The following is a 19,197-nucleotide window of genomic DNA, read 5'->3' as shown; positions in this document are numbered from 1 at the left end:
TACGGAGCATCTATTTTGCCAGTATCCCATGTTTCACAGGGGTCCAGGTACCCAATGAGCTGCTGGAATGTTGGTTCTTGGCCCCGTTTCTCTGAGCCTGTGGTTGGACACATTGTTCCGTGCTCACATCTTCATTAAAAATAACAATGATTCAGTTGTCTCCTTCTGTTTCTATTCCCCGAAAGATCCGTGAGTCATTGGAAAGTTTCCCTTCCTCTTAATCTTCCTAATGCTTTGAGATCTATCTACAAATAGGGACCAATAGCGCAGGAGCCTTTGATGTGCCTGCATTTAATAGCGAGGATCACCTCTCAGTTACATTCCTGATAATTGTTTTACTTGTTGGGTCTGTCAACAGGGTAAGTAATTGATTGTGGCTCTTTTTAATCTCATTTTGCATTGTGCAACTAATTTTCTCATTTATCCCACAGAGCTTTCACTAATAGGCGCGGCTGTATTTTATTTTATTAACACATTCTATTATAACACTCTATATTCTGGTGTGTTCTATACAGTGACAGTATTTGACCATATAATGGGTATATCCACCAACACAGTATGTTAAATATGTGTTACATTCTGTAACAGTGTGTTATATACATGCATGTTATACCCAGTAGCAGAGTGTGTTAGCTATTTTATTTATTAGTGTCACAAGCAGGCTTACATTAACACTGCAATGAAGTTACTGTGAAAATCCCCTAGTAGCCACACTCCGGCGCCTGTTTGGGTACACTGAGGGAGAACTTAGCATGGACAGTGCGCCTAACCAGCGCGTCTTTTGGACTATGGGAGGAAACCAGAGCACCCAGAGGAAACCCACGTAGACACGGGGAGAACATACAGACTCTGCACAGACAGTGATCGGAGCCAGGAATTGAACCCACGTCCCTTGTGCTGTGAGGTAGCAGTGCTAACCACTCTGCCACCGTGTGGCCCTATACAGGATATTAAGATCATAATAATGCACAATCAGACAAATTTACGAAAGGAAAACCATGTTTAACTGATCTATTGGCATTTTTTTGAAGAAGTAACAAGCAAGGTGGATGAAGGAGAACCTGGAGATGTGGTGTATTTGGATTTTGCAAAGGGATTTGATGTAGTGCCACATTGAAGGTTACTACACAAAATAAGAACTTGTGGTGTGGGAGGTAACATCTTTGCATTGATAAAGGTTTGGTTAGCTAACAGGAAGCATATCAATGATTTGATGAAGGGAATGGTTTTTACTTTGTATGGTCCAATGTCAATCGCATCTCAATTCCAATGTACAGTCTGGGTCCGTTTACTTAATGAAGGATAAATGTACTGGGAATGGTCAGAGGAGGTTTATTAGATTAATACCTGGAATGAGCAGGGTGTCTTAGAGGAAAGGTTGGACAGGGTGGGCTTGTTTCCAAAGGAGTTTAAAATAGTGAATTGATTGCAGTTTATATGATCCAGAATATAATTGACAAAGTTGACATTGAGCAAATGTTTCCTTTTCTGGGTGAGTCCAGAACAAAGTGGCACTATTTTAAAATTAGGGGTCACCCTTATCGGACAGAGGTGAGGAGATTTCTTTTCTCTGAGGGTTGTTTGGCATTAGAAATCTCTGCTTCAGAAGGCTGTTGGGGAAAAAATATTGTTTTAAATTATCTATATTTGTATTGTTAAATATTAGAAATGAGGTATAGACGTAAGTGGATTTAAGTGAGTGGTTCTGTGTAAGAAAGGGTAAATGTATAATTAGATTCATGTTAAACAAAGGTGGTTGCATGTTTGGGGGTTATGGTTTCAGTTAAAACTGTGCATCTTTCTGCTTAGAGATGGTTACAGCATGAAAAGCGAATAAAAGCTTGGTAACCAGGGATATCTTTAAGGCAGGGAGGTCTTCTGTGATTATGTTTTAACTGAATTCATAGCAGCTGTGGATAGGCAGCAGGAGAAGGAATAACCACTTAGCTTTGTTAGAAGAAAAGCCTTACAATGGTTAAAAAAAACAGTGCCAGAAAGCTAAAGGACTGCTAGTTAAGGAAAGTAGAGAAATGATGAAGAGTTTCCAAAAAGCCTGAAGTTAAAGAAACAGAAGAAACTGAAACTAGAAAAGGATACTGTTCAGTGAAGACAAACAGCTGAAAAGAAGTTGGCTAGTGTGAAGCCAGAAGATATCAGAAGTGGTTCTAAGGCTTATGATAACTCATTACAGTTCTTGAGACATAATTTAAAATAATTGTGAAATAATTAATTGTTAGAGTTTGTGTAAAAACATTCAAGGCAAAAGGATCCTGAAAAGAAAGTTGGAAAACCTGGAGATGGATCCTTATTAAAACAGTGGAGATGAAGTTTTGATTGAAAGGATTGTTGGGAAACCAGCTTTATCAAAACAGCTGATGGAAAACATTGTTTGTCTTTCCAAGTGTGGAATTTGGAAATGTTCATGTGACAAATATTGGGGGAAATTTGAGCGTAAATCCACAAAAGGTTAATTGAGTGGCTATGGCCTTTTTGTTTCAGAGTGGAGGGTTATCTTTGAAATCTGTGTATATTTGTGGAGCTAAGAGAGGGGAGTAAAGGAGTATTGTATTATAATTAAACTTTTCAGGTTTTTTTTACTGTTGTTAGAAACTAATTGACAGCCGTGTGAGTTTGTTACGAGCTACAGTTCCATTTTGGGGTGTTCCTGTTCAGTAGTATCAGGAATTGATCTGGTCACAAGGTGGTGGAAGTGAAGTCACTGAATATTTTAAAGGTAGAGATAGATAGATTCTTATTAGGCAAGGGGAGCTGGGGTGGGTGGGGATGTAGAACGTGAAACAAACAGAATGGCAGGCCAGGCTCAAGGGGCTGAATGGCCTACTCCTCCTCCTGTTTGGTATGTGGGTAATCTAGGTGATAGTGAATCAGGAGCCCATACTGTCTTCAACAGAAATAAAACTTTGGAGAAAGGTAATGTTACTTGCCAATTCACTGTCACCCATCCAATATTACTGCACAATTAACTGTCCAGAGTTTGCACATTCTCCCCGTGTCTGTGTGGGTTTCCTCCGGATGCTCCAGTTTCCTCCCACTGTCCAAAGATGTGCAGGTTAGGTGGATTGGCCATGCTAAATTGTCGCTTAATGTCAGGAGGATTAGTTAGGGTGAATGTATAGAGTTATGGGGATAGGGCCTGGGTGGGATTGTGATATGTGCAGACGCAATGGGCCGAATGGCCTCCTTCTGCACTGTAGGATTCTGTGAATCTATGAACCCCAGACACAAGCTGGAATGTTACATTTTCCACAAGTTCCAATGGCTGACTCCCAGGTTCCATGGATATTTTTCACAAACAGTGTGAAGCAAGTCTCTGATTGCATTGTATATTCTTTCTCTCCTTCCACAGAGTGAGATCACCCCACCCCAACACACACACACACACATCTCCCCTGGGGGAAATGGATAAGAAGGAGGACTTGTCAATCTTTGGTGAGGCAGCTCCGTACCTGAGGAAGAGCTCAGCACAGCTGAAGAAAATCCGGAATGTTCCGTTTGACAGTAAGTTCTTTATCTGCTTACGGTGCAGGCACCACCTGATCATTCCTTAACTAGCGGTAAAGACAAATTGGGTTTTCCATTGCCTTTGGGCTCCAGGGTGGGTGTAGACACACATTGGGAATGATGTGCTCAGATGGGGTGTCAGTCACCCAATGCCTCTGGAAGTTCTGAAGGAAGGGTGGGGCCTGGGAGAGGAGCCAGCAAGACATTTAACTCGCTGTTAAGCTCACTGAAGAGCTTGTTAACAAACTGCAGAGGAACAGAATCAAACTTTCCATCTTCACAATGGGAAAAGAGAACAGTCTGGGACACATTAGTGTGTAGCTGTCAGCGGGGGGTCATTATTCAACACGGCTGCTGTGTATTGTTCTGGTCATAGCAGACACACCACCAGTCACAGTCAATCAGTCTACAACTGGTAGACTGCTAGTCAATGCAGACTCGATGGGCTGAATGGCCTCCTTCTGCACTGTAGAGATTCTATGATTCTATGAATTGCAAAACACAAAACAAAACCTCTACAGTTTGAGGTGATTCTGTGATTGGGCAACAGTTGCTGGATAACCCTGAGTGTGCTGATAGCTACACTAACAACCGTTTAAAATAATCAGCCGACCCGTAGGCTTTCTGCTGTTAGAAATATTTATTCACAGAGATCCACGCTCAGCAAGCAAAAGGGATATGTCCAAGCCTCATGTTGTTTAATTACCCTGGAGCTTGTGGAACACACAGGAAACAGGGGCAGGAAGAGTCCACCTGGCCCATTGAGCTTTCTCTACCATGGGTGATCTCAGCCTTTGACTCCATTTTCCCACCTTCTCGTCCATATGGGAAATAAATACTGTTCTTTGTAACCACTGCAAGGAGCCCTGAAAGTTGTGTTGTATGCCAGGATCAGGGACCCCTTCTGTACTGTATGATTCAATGAGTAGTTTGTAGAAGCTCTAACAATTACGTGAGAAATCATTGGGACTTGTAACAAAGACAATGTAATAATTGTTGGTGACTTTAATCTTCATTTCGTCTGGGACAATCAAATTGGCAAGCGTAGAAGAAAAGGTTATTGAATATTTTTGTGACAGTTTCTTAAAGCAGAACCAATAAGAGATAAAGCAATCTTAGATGTGCTATTGTGTAATGAAGTAGGGTTAATTAATACTATTGTAATGAAAGATCCACAAGGAAATAGTGATCATAAAACCACGGATTCATTGTTACATTGGAAAGTGATATACTCCAATCACAATCTTAAACCTAATCAAAACTATAGCACAGTGGGTTAGCACTGCTGCTTCACAGCTCCAGGGACCTTGGTTCGATTCCTGGCTCGGGTCACTGTCTGTGTGGAGTTTGCACATTCTCCTCATTGGGGGGGGGGATTTCCCTGGGTTGGGGGTCCTGTGTGTGTGGGTGGGGGTCCCTGGGTTGGGGGGGGCGGTACCATGTCGGGGGAGGAGCACTGAGTTGAAGGCCCTGTGTCCATATGGGGAGTTATCTGTCCATGGCAGGGGGGAGATCCCTGGGTTGGGGTGGATCTGTATCCATGCTGGGGTGGGGGGGAATTTCCCTGGGTTGGGGGTCCTGTGTCTGTGTGGGGGTGGGGGTCCCATGTTTTGGGGGAGGAGCCCTGGGTTGAGGGCCCTGTGCCCATATGGGGGAGTTTCCTGGGTTGGGGTAGATCTATATCCATGTTGGGGGACAGTGGTTCCCGGGTTTGGGGGTCCCGTGTCTGTGCGGTGGTGTGGATGCCTGGGTTGGGGGTCCCACGTCAGTGGACGAGCCCTGGGTTGAGGGCCCTGTGTCCATATGGGGGTTCCCTGTCCATGGCGGGTGGGTGGAGGGTTCCCTGGGTTGGGGGTCCTGTGTCGGTGGGCTATGGCTGTCACTTGCCTGTTGGAGGTTGGAGTTGAATTTAGCCTCAGTGCCACATATCTCCATTTCCCAGCTCCACGCCACATCCCAAGTTACTCTGTAAAGTGGGCAGCCATTGAGCTGATAGATTCCGAGTAATCCATGGGGAACAGCAGAACTAGAACCAAACCGTGTGCTGAAGTGTTCCATAAACATAAGAACATAAGAAATAGGAGCAGGAGTAGGCCATCCAGCCCTTCGAGCCTGCCCCGCCATTCAATAAGATCATGGCTGATCTGTCGTGGCTCAGTTCCACTTTCCCGCCCTCTCCCCATAACCCTTAATCCCCTTTCTTATCAAGAACCCATCAACCCGCTTCTTAAAAATATTTAGCGAGGCAGCCTCCACCACTTCAACGGGCAGAGAATTCCAGAGATTCACCACCCTTTGAGTGAAGAAGTTCCTCCTCAACTCCGTTCTAAACTGCCCCCCCTTTATCCTGAGGCTGTGCCCCCTAGTCCTACTGTCTTTTTTGAGCGGGAAGAGCCTCTCCACCTCTATCCTATCCATCCCATTCATCATCTTATACGTCTCAATGAGATCTCCCCTCATTCTTCTAAACTCTAACGAGTACAAGCCTAGTTTATTCAGCCTCTCCTCATAGCTCAACCCCCTCAACTCCGGCATCAGCCTAGTAAACCTCCTCTGCACTCCCTCCAGGGCCAAGATATCCTTGCGTAAGTACGGCGCCCAAAACTGCACACAGTACTCCAGCTGCGGCCTCACCAATGCCCTATACAGCCGCAGCAAGACCTCCCTACTTTTAGGTTGGGCTGAAGGGCCTGTTTCCATGCTGCAAACCTCTGTGACTCCATGACCTCTATGAGATAGGTCAGATGGATCTCTGGGGGTTGGGGGGGAGGGGGGTGTGGGGGAGGAGGGAGGCCTGATCATTCTCTAGTGGGGGGAGAGAGGAGAAGGTGGGCTAGATAGATCTCTTGTTGGCGGTAGGGGGGTTTGCTGCCATTCTGTGGGCGATCAGTGGGGGGGGAGAATGGGGCAAAGGGTCGTGATCAGTCTGGGTAGTGGGGGGTGTGGGTGGATATGGGGGGGACAGATATGTTGTGACGGTGGGGTGATGTCTGGGGTGGCCAATGCTTTAACTGCTTTTTGCAGCTCGGGCGCGATGCGGCGAAACGTTTTTCAAATGTCTTTTCTGCATCTCATCATTTGAAAGGTAAAAAGAAAGTCTGGGTCCCTGACAAGAAGGAAGTTTACATTGAGGCTGAGATAAAGGAACGCGGTGATGGGAAAATCATCGCAGAGACAGTCGCTGGAGAGGTAGGTGAGAAATCCGAGTGTTTTATCGAATCGCGCTGTTAGAATTTGTTTCATGTGAGGAATGTTTCACTCCAGTTATATTCTACTGTCACATTTCGACACAGTTTCTTCAGGCCTCGCGAGGGGTGAGCAATCTGACTTCACCAGGTCACCTCTCACTGAACCAAACAAATCAAACTCTGCTTTTCTGAATCATTCGTGGCAGCGAGCCAGAGATAGGCGTCACTCCTGTGCTCACTGACCTACACTAGCCCGGTTTAAAATAATCATCCTTGCAGTCAAACCCCTCCGTGAGCTTTCTAAAGTTTACTTATTAGTGTCGCAAGTCAGCTTACATTAACACTGCAATGAAGTTACTGTGGAAATCCCCTACTTGCCGCACTCCGGCGCCTGTTTGGATACACCGAGGGAGATTTTACCACGGCCAATGTACCTAACCAGCACGCCTTTCGGACTGTGGGAGGAAACCGGAGCACCCGGAGGGAACCCACGCAGACACAGGGAGAATGTGCAGACTCCACACAGACAGTGACCCGAGCTGGGAATCGAACCCGGGTCCCTGGCGCTGTGAGGCAGCAGCACAAACCCACTGTGTCACCGTGCTGCCTTTGCTCCAGCTCTGTGATTTCCTCCAGTCCGATTATCCTCTGGCATCTCTGCGCTCCCCACTCTAGGGTTTATCCATCTCTGATTACCCACACCCTTCCACTGGTGCCTGTGCCTTCATATCACGGAATTAAAAATTGTTATAATGCAGAAGGAGGCCATTTGGTCCATCGTATTTGGGTCTGTAAACGGGCATCATGGTTTAGCGCCATCCCCCTGCCTTGTTCCCCCTATCCCTACACATGGCTTCGATTCAAGTCCAGTGCCCTCTTGAAAGCTAATTGAACCACCAGACTTCCAGGTAGAATATTCCAGAACCCAACTACTCGCGGTGTGAAAAAGCTTTCTCTCGCATCACATTTGCTTCTTTTTCAAATCGTTTTAAGTCTGTGCCCTCTCATTCTCGATCCTTTTATGAGACGGGATTGTTTCTCTCTATCTGCTCTGTCCAGCCCCCTCGTGACTTTACCAAATCCCCTCTCAGCCGCCTTCTGTCCAAGCAGAACAGTCCCAATCTCAAATAGGTAAGGAGGTTACAGAGAGCTCCAAGAAAAATAGGATGGTGATGGTCGGGGATTTTAACTTTCCCAATATTGACTGGGACAGCCATAGTATTAGAGGGTTGGATGGAGAGAAATTTGTTGCGTGTATCCAGGAGGAATTTCTCATTCAGTGTGTGGATGGCCCGACTAGAGAGGGGGCAAAACTTGACCAAAGCCAATAATTCCTTAAAACGTTGTTGTTAAGCTAGTGGGTGATAGGTCAGTGTTGAGTTGGTTGATCCTGGCTGGGATGTGGCAGAGTGCTCTGTATTCCTGCATTAGGCACAGACCCTCAATCCTGGAGGCTTGCTTTGTGAATGAGGGTGTAATACCCTCATTTCCCCACTCCTCCAGCACCAGCCCTGTGTCTGAGGAAGACTGGGCAATAATCAGCAGTGCCTCTGCTCCTGGTGCCTTATCCATTCTCAATAGCCTTTCTCACACTTCCTGGGTTCAAATCCCACCACAGTAGATGGTGAAATGTGAACTGAATAAAAATCTGGAATTAAGAATCTCCTGATAAGCACGAAAACATTGTTGAAAAAACCCATCTGTTTCAGTAATGTCCCTGAGGGAAGGAAATCTGTCGGCCTTACCCGGTCTGGCCTACACGTGACTCCAGGTTCCACAGCAATGCGGTTGCCTCTTAAGTGCCCTCAGGGATGGGTAATAAGTGCTGGCCCAGCTGGTGACACCCAGCGGGGAACAGAAAAGGGTAAAAAATATCTCTAAGCTTCCCTGAGGCTGGAAACAGTGAGAAACTGAGTCAAACTGACATGAAAGCCTGTCCGAGCGGAATCTCCAGTCCCGCCCGTCATGGGAGTTGGAGTGGGGGGGCAGGCAATGCAGAGGTCCGCTGACCTCAGGCAGGATTTTCCGGCCTTGGGGCAGATGCAGCTGGAAAATCCCACCCTAAGCATCTGGGTTCAATCCTGTCCATTCAGCTGATGTGATTGACTGTAAGCAGGGTTGGGCCTTGGGGGGGTGGTGGTGGTGGTGGTGGGGGGGGGGGGGATGTTTCCAGTTAGTCTCCATGCTCCTTGATTAGGGGAATAAATAAATCGGAGTTTCTGTTCCCCATCCCACTCCTGTAGCTTGTTTACTGTCAGGTTACAGACAGGACTGAGATTGGCAGTGATGCTGCATTGGTCAGTCAACACTCACACTCTAGGCATTCTCTCAAGGTAGGAAGTCTCACACCACGTCCAACAGGTCTATTTGGTAGCACAGCCAGTAGCTTTCAGAGCGCTGCTCCTTCATCAGGTAAGCGGGAGTTCTGTTCACAAACAGGGCATTTAAAGACAAACTCAATTTACAGAATAATGGTTGGAATGTGAGTCTTTACAGGTAATCGAGTCTTAAAGGTACAGACAATGTGAGGGGGAGAGGGCCAAGCACAGGTTAGAGAGATGTGTATTGTCTCCTTCACGACACACGACAGCGCAGAGTCGCTGAGCAGAGACTGATAGCCAAGTTCCGCACACATGAGGACGGCTTCAACCGGGATCTTGGGTTCATGTCACACTATCTGTAACCCCCGTGACTTGCCTGGGTTTGCAACATCTCACTAACTGTCCTGTCTGGAGACAATACACATCTCTTTAACCTATGCTTACCGCTCTCTCCATTCACATTGTCTGTACCTTTAAGACGGGTAAAGACTCGCATTCCAACCATTATCTTGTAAATTGAGTTTGAGTCTTTATATGCCCCGCTTGTGAAAGCAACTCCTACTCACCTGATGAAGGAGCAGTGCTCTGAAAGCTAGTGGCTTGTGCTACCAAATAAACCTGTTGGACTTTAACCCTGTGTTATGAGACTTTTTACCGTGTTTACCCCAGTCCAACGCCGGCATCTCCACATCATTCTCTCAAATACAATCCTCTGATTGAACAAGCAATGCCTGTCAGTGTTTATACGGTGTGAAATGAATTTGTTCTCCAATGTGCTGTGATTTAATTATTATCCATTGGGAAAAAGATACAAAAGTCTGAGGTCATGTACCAACCGACTCAAGAACAGCTTCTTCCCTGCTGCTGTCAGACGTTTGAATGGTCTTACCTCACACTAAAGTTGATCTTTCTCTACACCCGAGCTATGACTGTAACACTACATTCTGCACTCTCTCCTTTCCTTCTCTATGAATGGTTTGCTTTGTTTGCAAGAAACAATACTTTTCACTGTATATCAATAATAAATCAAATCAAATCAAATCAATCGATATCTCCCTTTTAGAAAGTAACTGTGAAGGAAGGGGACACTCAGGAGATGAACCCACCTAAGTTTGAGTTGGTTGAAGACATTGCTATGCTGACCCATCTGAATGAAGCTTCTGTGCTCCACAACCTCAGACAGAGATACTCCAACTGGCTCATCTATGTAAGTAGCAGAAAGATAGTGAGAGCTACAGACACCTCAATAACTCTGTTACACGGCTGTGGGCAGAGAAGGAAAGTAGATGAAGAAGAAACAATGCTAAAGGATTAGAAAGAGAAAATTCAAATTCAGATTGGAGAGGGGACTTTCAACTGAAAGGAAATAAATCTGCCTCACTTCTGGCACAGTAGCAGAGTGGGTTAGCACTGCTGCTTCACAGCTCCAGGGTCCCGGGTTCAATTCCCGGCTCGGGTCACTGTCTGTGTGGAGTTTGCACATTCTCCCCATGTCTGCATGGGTTTCCTCTGGGTACTCCGGTTTCCTCCCACAGTCCAAAGATGTGTGGGTTAGGTTGATTGGACGTGGTGGGGGTGGGGGGAGAAGCTGGGGAAAGGATTGGGGGGGGGGGTCAGTTTCATGCTTTCCTTTTTTCCGTCTGCTTTTTCCATTCAGTTTCTGTTTTCATAGAATCCTACAGTACGGAAGGAGGCCACTCGGCCTATCCAGTCTGTACTGACCACAATCCCACCCAGGGTTCTAACCTGCCGCCCCACACATTTACCCTGCTAATCCCCCTGACACTAAGGGGCAATTTAGACGGCCAATCAATCTAACCCACACATCTTTGGACTGCGGGAGGAAACCGGAGCATCCGGAGGAAGCCCACGCAGACACGGGGAGAATGTGCAGACTCCACACAGACAGTGACCCAAGCTGGGAATTGAACCTGGGTCCCTGGCGCTGTGAGGTAGCAGTGCTAACCACTGTGTCACCCATTTATTTAACACCTGATTCAGAAACTACAGCTGAAATTTAAAAATTACAAATGTCTCTTGCTGGAGGATTGAAGATGAGAAAGTAAAACGATGGACTGAAACTCAGCAGAGGAATCTTTCTGAATCTTGCTGTTTATCTGTGCAGTTTAATGTTGAATGTTATTGTTACTTTGGCAAATGTTTCCTATGAAGGGAAGGCTGGGAGATGATCTTCTCTGCCCCAGGATGTTGGTCAGTGAGTGTCAATGAGAGGGGTCTGCTGAGTTATCTGGATTAACAGAGACACCGATTTCTTTGCAGACTTACTCGGGATTATTTTGTGTGTCCGTGAATCCTTACAAGTGGCTCCCTGTGTACACACCAACCGTGGTGACAGCCTATAAACGCAAACGGAGGAGCGAGGCCCCCCCACATATCTACTCCATCGCCGATAATGCCTATTTCGAAATGTTGAGCAGTAAGTCCAGTGCAACACGGTTAATGATCAGAGCGACGTCCCAACTCTGAGTAAAAAGGAGAAGTTTGTCATTTGTTATCAGTCAGTGTGAGGCCATCTTAACTCAGGCTCCATGTTTCCCAGAGGTCTTAGGGAGGCACAGCTTGTGGGTCAAGAGGGGTTTAACAAATCAGCCCCACCCCCACACACATAGACCCCAACACGCACTCCAACATGCATGCCAACACGCACCGCAACACGCGCCCCACCCCCACACACCCCACCACACACCCCACCACATACCCCAACACACACCCCAATACGCACACACACACACACACTCCAACACACACCCCAACACGCACACACACATACACCCCCCCACGTACCCTAACACAAACCCCAACACACATACACCCACGCACCCCACTACACACCCCAACCCCTCCCACACACACACCCCATCACATACCCAACACACACCCCAAAACACACACACACAGCCCAACACGCACCCCATCACACACCCTACCACACACCCCACACTCACCTCAACACACACCCCAACACCCCCCAACACACACATTCCACCACATAGTCCAACACGCACCCCAACACGCACCCCAACACGCACCCCAACACGTACCCCAACACACACCCCAACACGTACCCCAACACACACCCCAACACGCACCCCAACACGCACCCCAACACACACCCCAACACGTAGCCCAACACGCACCCCAACACGTACCCCAACACGCACCCCAACACGCACCCCAACACGCACCCCATCACACACCCCAACACGCACCCCAACACGCACCCCAACACGCACCCTACCACACACCCCACACTCACCTCAACACACACCCCAACACCCCCCAACACACACATTCCACCACATAGTCCAACACGCACCCCAACACGCACCCCAACACGTACCCCAACACGCACCCCAACACGTACCCCAACACGCACCCCAACACGTAGCCCAACACAAACTCCAACACAAACCCTAACACAAACCCTAACACACACCCCAACACACAAACCCCACCATACACCCCAACACACATCCCAACACACACCCCAACACAAACACCAACACAAACACCAACACAAACCCTGTTGAGTCCTTTGTCCTTTTCCACACCCACCCTATCGAGCTCGGCACCATCATTATTGAGTGTTTATATGGAAAGGTTTGAAAGTTTTCTGAATCAATGTTCTGTTTGATTCCAGATCGTGAGAACCAGTCCATGCTGATCACGTAAGTACCCTGAGAATCCCTAACTGTGAAATATTATTCTCAGCGTCATTAAACTTTCAGTTTGAAATAGTCTCTGGGAACAGAGTGAGGCTTCACGTCCAATCAGAGAGAGGCTTTGTGTCCAATCAGAGAGAGGCTTCATGTCCAATCAGAGAGAGGCTTTGTGTCCAATCAGAGAGAGGCTTCATGTCCAATCAGAGAGAGGCTTTGTGTCCAATCAGAGAGAGGCTTTGTGTCCAATCAGAGAGAGGCTTCACATCCAATCAGAGAGAGGCTTTGTGTCCAATCAGAGAGAGGCTTTGTGTCCAATCAGAGAGAGGCTTTGTGTCCAATCAGAGAGAGGCTTCACATCCAATCAGAGAGAGGCTTTGTGTCCAATCAGAGAGAGGCTTTGTGTCCAATCAGAGAGAGGCTTCGTGTCCAATCAGAGAGATACCAAACCACTCTCTGTGTGTGGGAGGGTCTCTCTGAGTTCCGCCTCTCTGGAGTAGGTCTCTGTGAGTGTAGAGTCTCTCTGGGGTAGGGTCTCTCTGGGATAAGGTCTCTCTGGGGTACAGTCTCTCCAGGGTAGGGTCTGTCTGTGGGGATGGGTCTGTCTCTGTCAGTGTTTTGTAATCTGTGTTATTTACACAGGGGTGAATCAGGTGCCGGGAAAACAGTGAACACAAAAAGGGTGATCCAATATTTCGCCATCATTGCTGCTCACGGAGAGACATCAGCGAAGAAGACAGTAAGAAATTGATATGTTCCTGTACACACTCCGAACTACATTCCCGTACACACTCCGAACTACATTCCCGTACACACTCCGAACTACATTCCCGTACACACTCCGAACTACATTCCCGTACACCCTCCGAACTACATTCCCGTACACGCTCCGAACTACATTCCCGTACACGCTCCGAACTACATTCCCGTACACGCTCCGAACTACATTCCCGTACACGCTCCGAACTACATTCCCGTACACACTCCGAACTACATTCCCGTACACGCTCCGAACTACATTCCCGTACACACTCCGAACTACATTCCCGTACACACTCCGAACTACATTCCCGTACACACTCCGAACTACATTCCCGTACACACTCCGAACTACATTCCCGTACACGCTCCGAACTACATTCCCGTACACGCTCCGAACTACATTCCCGAACACGCTCCGAACTACATTCCCGTACACACTCCGAACTACATTCCCGTACACGCTCCGAACTACATTCCCGTACACGCTCCGAACTACATTCCCGTACACGCTCCGAACTACATTCCCGTACACGCTCCGAACTACATTCCCGTACACCCTCCGAACTACATTCCTGTACACACTCCGGATTACATTCCTGTACACGCTCCGGATTACATTCCCGTACACACTCCGAACTACATTCCTGTACACACTCCGGATTACATTCCCGTACACACTCCGAACTACATTCCCGTACACGCTCCGAACTACATTCCTGTACACACTCCGGATTACATTCCCGTACACACTCCGAACTACATTCCCGTACACCCTCCGAACTACATTCCCGTACACGCTGCGAACTACATTCCCGTACACACTCCGAACTACATTCCCGTACACCCTCCGAACTACATTCCCGTACACCCTCCGAACTACATTCCCGTACACCCTCCGAACTACATTCCCGTACACGCTCCGAACTACATTCCCGTACACGCTCCGGATTACATTCCCGTACACGCTCCGAACTACATTCCCGTACACCCTCCGAACTACATTCCCGTACACACTCCGAACTACATTCCCGTACACACTCCGAACTACATTCCCGTACACCCTCCGAACTACATTCCCGTACACGCTCCGAACTACATTCCCGTACACGCTCCGAACTACATTCCCGTACACACTCCGAACTACATTCCCGTACACCCTCCGAACTACATTCCCGTACACACTCCGAACTACATTCCCGTACACACTCCGAACTACATTCCCGTACACCCTCCGAACTACATTCCCGTACACGCTCCGAACTACATTCCCGTACACGCTCCGAACTACATTCCCGTACACACTCCGAACTACATTCCCGTACACCCTCCGAACTACATTCCCGTACACACTCCGAACTACATTCCCGTACACACTCCGAACTACATTCCCGTACACCCTCCGAACTACATTCCCGTACACACTCCGAACTACATTCCCGAACACCCTCCGAACTACATTCCCATACACGCTCCGAACTACATTCCCGTACACGCTCCGAACTACATTCCCGTACACGCTCCGAACTACATTCCCGTACACGCTCCGAACTACATTCCCGTACACGCTCCGAACTACATTCCCGTACACGCTCCGAACTACATTCCCGTACACGCTCCGAACTACATTCCTGTACACACTCCGAACTACATTCCCGTACACGCTCCGGATTACATTCCCGTACACGCTCCGGATTACATTCCCGTACACACTCCGAACTACATTCCCGTACACGCTCCGAACTACATTCCCGTACACGCTCCGGATTACATTTCTGTACACGCACCGGATTACATTCCTGTACACGCTCCGGATTACATTCCCGTACACGCTCCGAACTACATTCCCGTACACGCTCCGGATTACATTTCTGTACACGCACCGGATTACATTCCTGTACACGCTCCGGATTACATTCCCGTACACACTCCGAACTACATTCCCGTACACACTCCGAACTACATTCCCGTACACCCTCCGAACTACATTCCCGTACACGCTCCGAACTACATTCCCGTACACACTCCGAACTACATTCCCGTACACGCTCCGGATTACATTTCTGTACACGCTCCGGATTACATTCCCGTACACACTCCGAACTACATTCCCGTACACCCTCCGAACTACATTCCCGTACACGCTCCGGATTACATTTCTGTACACGCTCCGGATTACATTCCCGTATACGCTCCGGATTACATTCCTGTACACTGATACATTCCCGTACACGCTCCGGATTACATTCCTGTACACGCTCCGGATTACATTCCCGTACACACTCCGAACTACATTCCCGTACACACTCCGAACTACATTCCCGTACACCCTCCGAACTACATTCCCGTACACGCTCCGAACTACATTCCCGTACACGCTCCGAACTACATTCCCGTACACGCTCCGAACTACATTCCCGTACACGCTCCGAACTACATTCCCGTACACGCTCCGAACTACATTCCCGTACACGCTCCGAACTACATTCCCGTACACACTCCGAACTACATTCCCGTACACACTCCGAACTACATTCCTGTACACGCTCCGAACTACATTCCCGTACACGCTCCGGATTACATTCCCGTACACACTCCGAACTACATTCCCGTACACCCTCCGGATTACATTCCTGTACACTGATACATTCCCGTACACACTCCGAACTACATTCCCGTACACCCTCCGAACTACATTCCCGTACACACTCCGAACTACATTCCCGTACACCCTCCGAACTACATTCCCGTACACCCTCTGAACTACATTCCCGTACACGCTCCGAACTACATTCCCGTACACGCTCCGAACTACATTCCCGTACACGCTCCGAACTACATTCCCGTACACACTCCGAACTACATTCCCGTACACCCTCCGGATTACATTCCTGTACACTGATACATTCCCGTACACCCTCCGGATTACATTCCTGTACACTGATACATTCCCGTACACCCTCCGAACTACATTCCCGTACACACTCCGAACTACATTCCCGTACACCCTCCGAACTACATTCCCGTACACCCTCCGAACTACATTCCCGTACACGCTCCGAACTACATTCCCGTACACACTCCGAACTACATTCCCGTACACCCTCCGAACTACATTCCCGTACACCCTCCGAACTACATTCCCGTAAACACTCCGAACTACATTCCCGTACACCCTCCGAACTACATTCCCGTACACCCTCCGAACTACATTCCCGTACACGCTCCGAACTACATTCCCGTACACGCTCCGAACTACATTCCCGTACACACTCCGAACTACATTCCCGTACACTGATACATTCCCGTACACACTCCGGATTACATTCCTGTACACGCTCCGGATTACATTCCCGTACACGCTCCGGATTACATTCCCATACACGCTCTGGATTACATTCCCGTACACACTCCGAACTACATTCCCGTACACACTCCGGATTACATTCCCGTACACGCTCCGGATTACATTCCCGTACACGCTCCGGATTACATTCCCGTACACACTCCGAACTACATTCCCGTACACGCTCCGGATTACATTCCCGTACACGCTCCGGATTACATTCCCGTACACGCTCCGGATTACATTTCTGTACACGCTCCGGATTACATTCCCGTACACGCTCCGGATTACATTCCCGTACACACTCCGAACTACATTCCCGTACACGCTCCGAACTACATTCCTGTACACACTCCGGATTACATTCCTGTACACGCTCCGGATTACATTCCCGTACACACTCCGAACTACATTCCTGTACACACTCCGGATTACATTCCCGTACACACTCCGAACTACATTCCCGTACACGCTCCGAACTACATTCCTGTACACACTCCGGATTACATTCCTGTACACGCTCCGGATTACATTCCCGTACACACTCCGAACTACATTCCCGTACACGCTCCGAACTACATTCCCGTACACACTCCGAACTACATTCCCGTACACCCTCCGAACTACATTCCTGTACACGCTCCGGATTACATTCCCGTACACGCTCCGAACTACATTCCCGTACACACTCCGAACTACATTCCCGTACACCCTCCGAACTACATTCCTGTACACCCTCCGAACTACATTCCCGTACACGCTCCGAACTACATTCCCGTACACGCTCCGAACTACATTCCCGTACACACTCCGAACTACATTCCCGTACACACTCCGAACTACATTCCCGTACACCCTCCGAACTACATTCCCGTACACCCTCCGAACTACATTCCTGTACACCCTCCGAACTACATTCCCGTACACACTCCGAACTACATTCCCGTACACACTCCGAACTACATTCCCGTACACACTCCGAACTACATTCCCGTACACCCTCCGAACTACATTCCTGTACACGCTCCGGATTACATTCCCGTACACGCTCCGAACTACATTCCCGTACACACTCCGGATTACATTCCTGTACACCCTCCGAACTACATTCCCGTACACACTCCGAACTACATTCCCGTACACCCTCCGAACTACATTCCCGTACACGCTCCGAACTACATTCCTGTACACACTCCGGATTACATTTCTGTACACGCTCCGGATTACATTCCTGTACACGCTCCGGATTACATTCCCGTACACACTCCGAACTACATTCCCGTACACACTCCGAACTACATTCCCGTACACACTCCGAACTACATTCCCGTACACACTCCGAACTACATTCCCATACACGCTCCGGATTACATTCCTGTACACTGATACATTCCCGTACACACTCTGGATTACATTTCTGTACACGCTCCGGATTACATTCCCGTACACGCTCCGGATTACATTCCCGTACACGCTCCGGATTACATTCCCGTACACGCTCCGGATTACATTCCCGTACACGCTCCGGATTACATTCCCGTACACGCTCCGGATTACATTCCTGTACACACTCCGAACTACATTCCCCTACACACTCCGAACTACATTCCCGTACACGCTCCGGATTACATTCCTGTACACTGATACATTCCCGTACACACTCCGGATTACATTCCTGTACACGCTCCGGATTACATTCCCGTACACACTCCGGATTACATTCCCGTACACACTCCGGATTACATTCCCGTACACACTCCGGATTACATTCCTGTACACGCTCCGGATTACATTCCCGTACACACTCCGGATTACATTCCCGTACACACTCCGGATTACATTCCCGTACACACTCCGGATTACATTCCCGTACACACTCCGAACTACATTCCCGTACACACTCCGAACTACATTCCCGTACACACTCCGAACTACATTCCCGTACACACTCCGAACTACATTCCCGTACACCCTCCGAACTACATTCCCGTACACGCTCCGAACTACATTCCCGTACACACTCCGAACTACATTCCCGTACACACTCCGAACTACATTCCCGTACACGCTCCGGATTACATTCCTGTACACTGATACATTCCCGTACACACTCCGGATTACATTCCTGTACACGCTCCGGATTACATTCCCGTACACACTCCGGATTACATTCCCGTACACACTCCGAACTACATTCCCGTACACACTCCGAACTACATTCCCGTACACACTCCGAACTACATTCCCGTACACGCTCCGAACTACATTCCTGTACACGCTCCGAACTACATTCCCGTACACGCTCCGAACTACATTCCCGTACACACTCCGAACTACATTCCCGTACACACTCCGAACTACATTCCCGTACACACTCCGAA

The 19,197-nt window shown here is 48.4% G+C and overlaps 1 protein-coding gene across 1 annotated transcript in view; it reads left to right on the top strand.

Annotated features, from left to right (window-relative positions):
* The first annotated feature begins 3,383 nt into the window (after positions 1-3,383).
* The window catches only part of LOC145359946 (myosin-7B-like), a 90,850-nt gene continuing 75,036 nt past the window's right edge, over positions 3,384-19,197 (top strand). The window contains exons 1-6 of the mRNA XM_080214831.1: positions 3,384-3,519; positions 6,608-6,711; positions 10,095-10,238; positions 11,312-11,468; positions 12,693-12,720; positions 13,354-13,450. Of these exons, the coding sequence (XP_080070957.1) occupies positions 3,420-3,519; positions 6,608-6,711; positions 10,095-10,238; positions 11,312-11,468; positions 12,693-12,720; positions 13,354-13,450 (630 nt within the window). The 5' untranslated portion in view covers positions 3,384-3,419. The remainder of the gene's footprint in view (positions 3,520-6,607; positions 6,712-10,094; positions 10,239-11,311; positions 11,469-12,692; positions 12,721-13,353; positions 13,451-19,197) is intronic.

Source organism: Carcharhinus amblyrhynchos, chromosome 2 (assembly GCF_965287045.1).
Source record: "Carcharhinus amblyrhynchos chromosome 2, sCarAmb.v2.hapA, whole genome shotgun sequence".
Classification (NCBI taxonomy): Eukaryota; Metazoa; Chordata; class Chondrichthyes; order Carcharhiniformes; family Carcharhinidae; genus Carcharhinus; species Carcharhinus amblyrhynchos.
The sequence above is the reverse complement of the archived record's forward strand: the minus strand, read 5'-3'. Positions and strand labels throughout refer to the sequence as shown.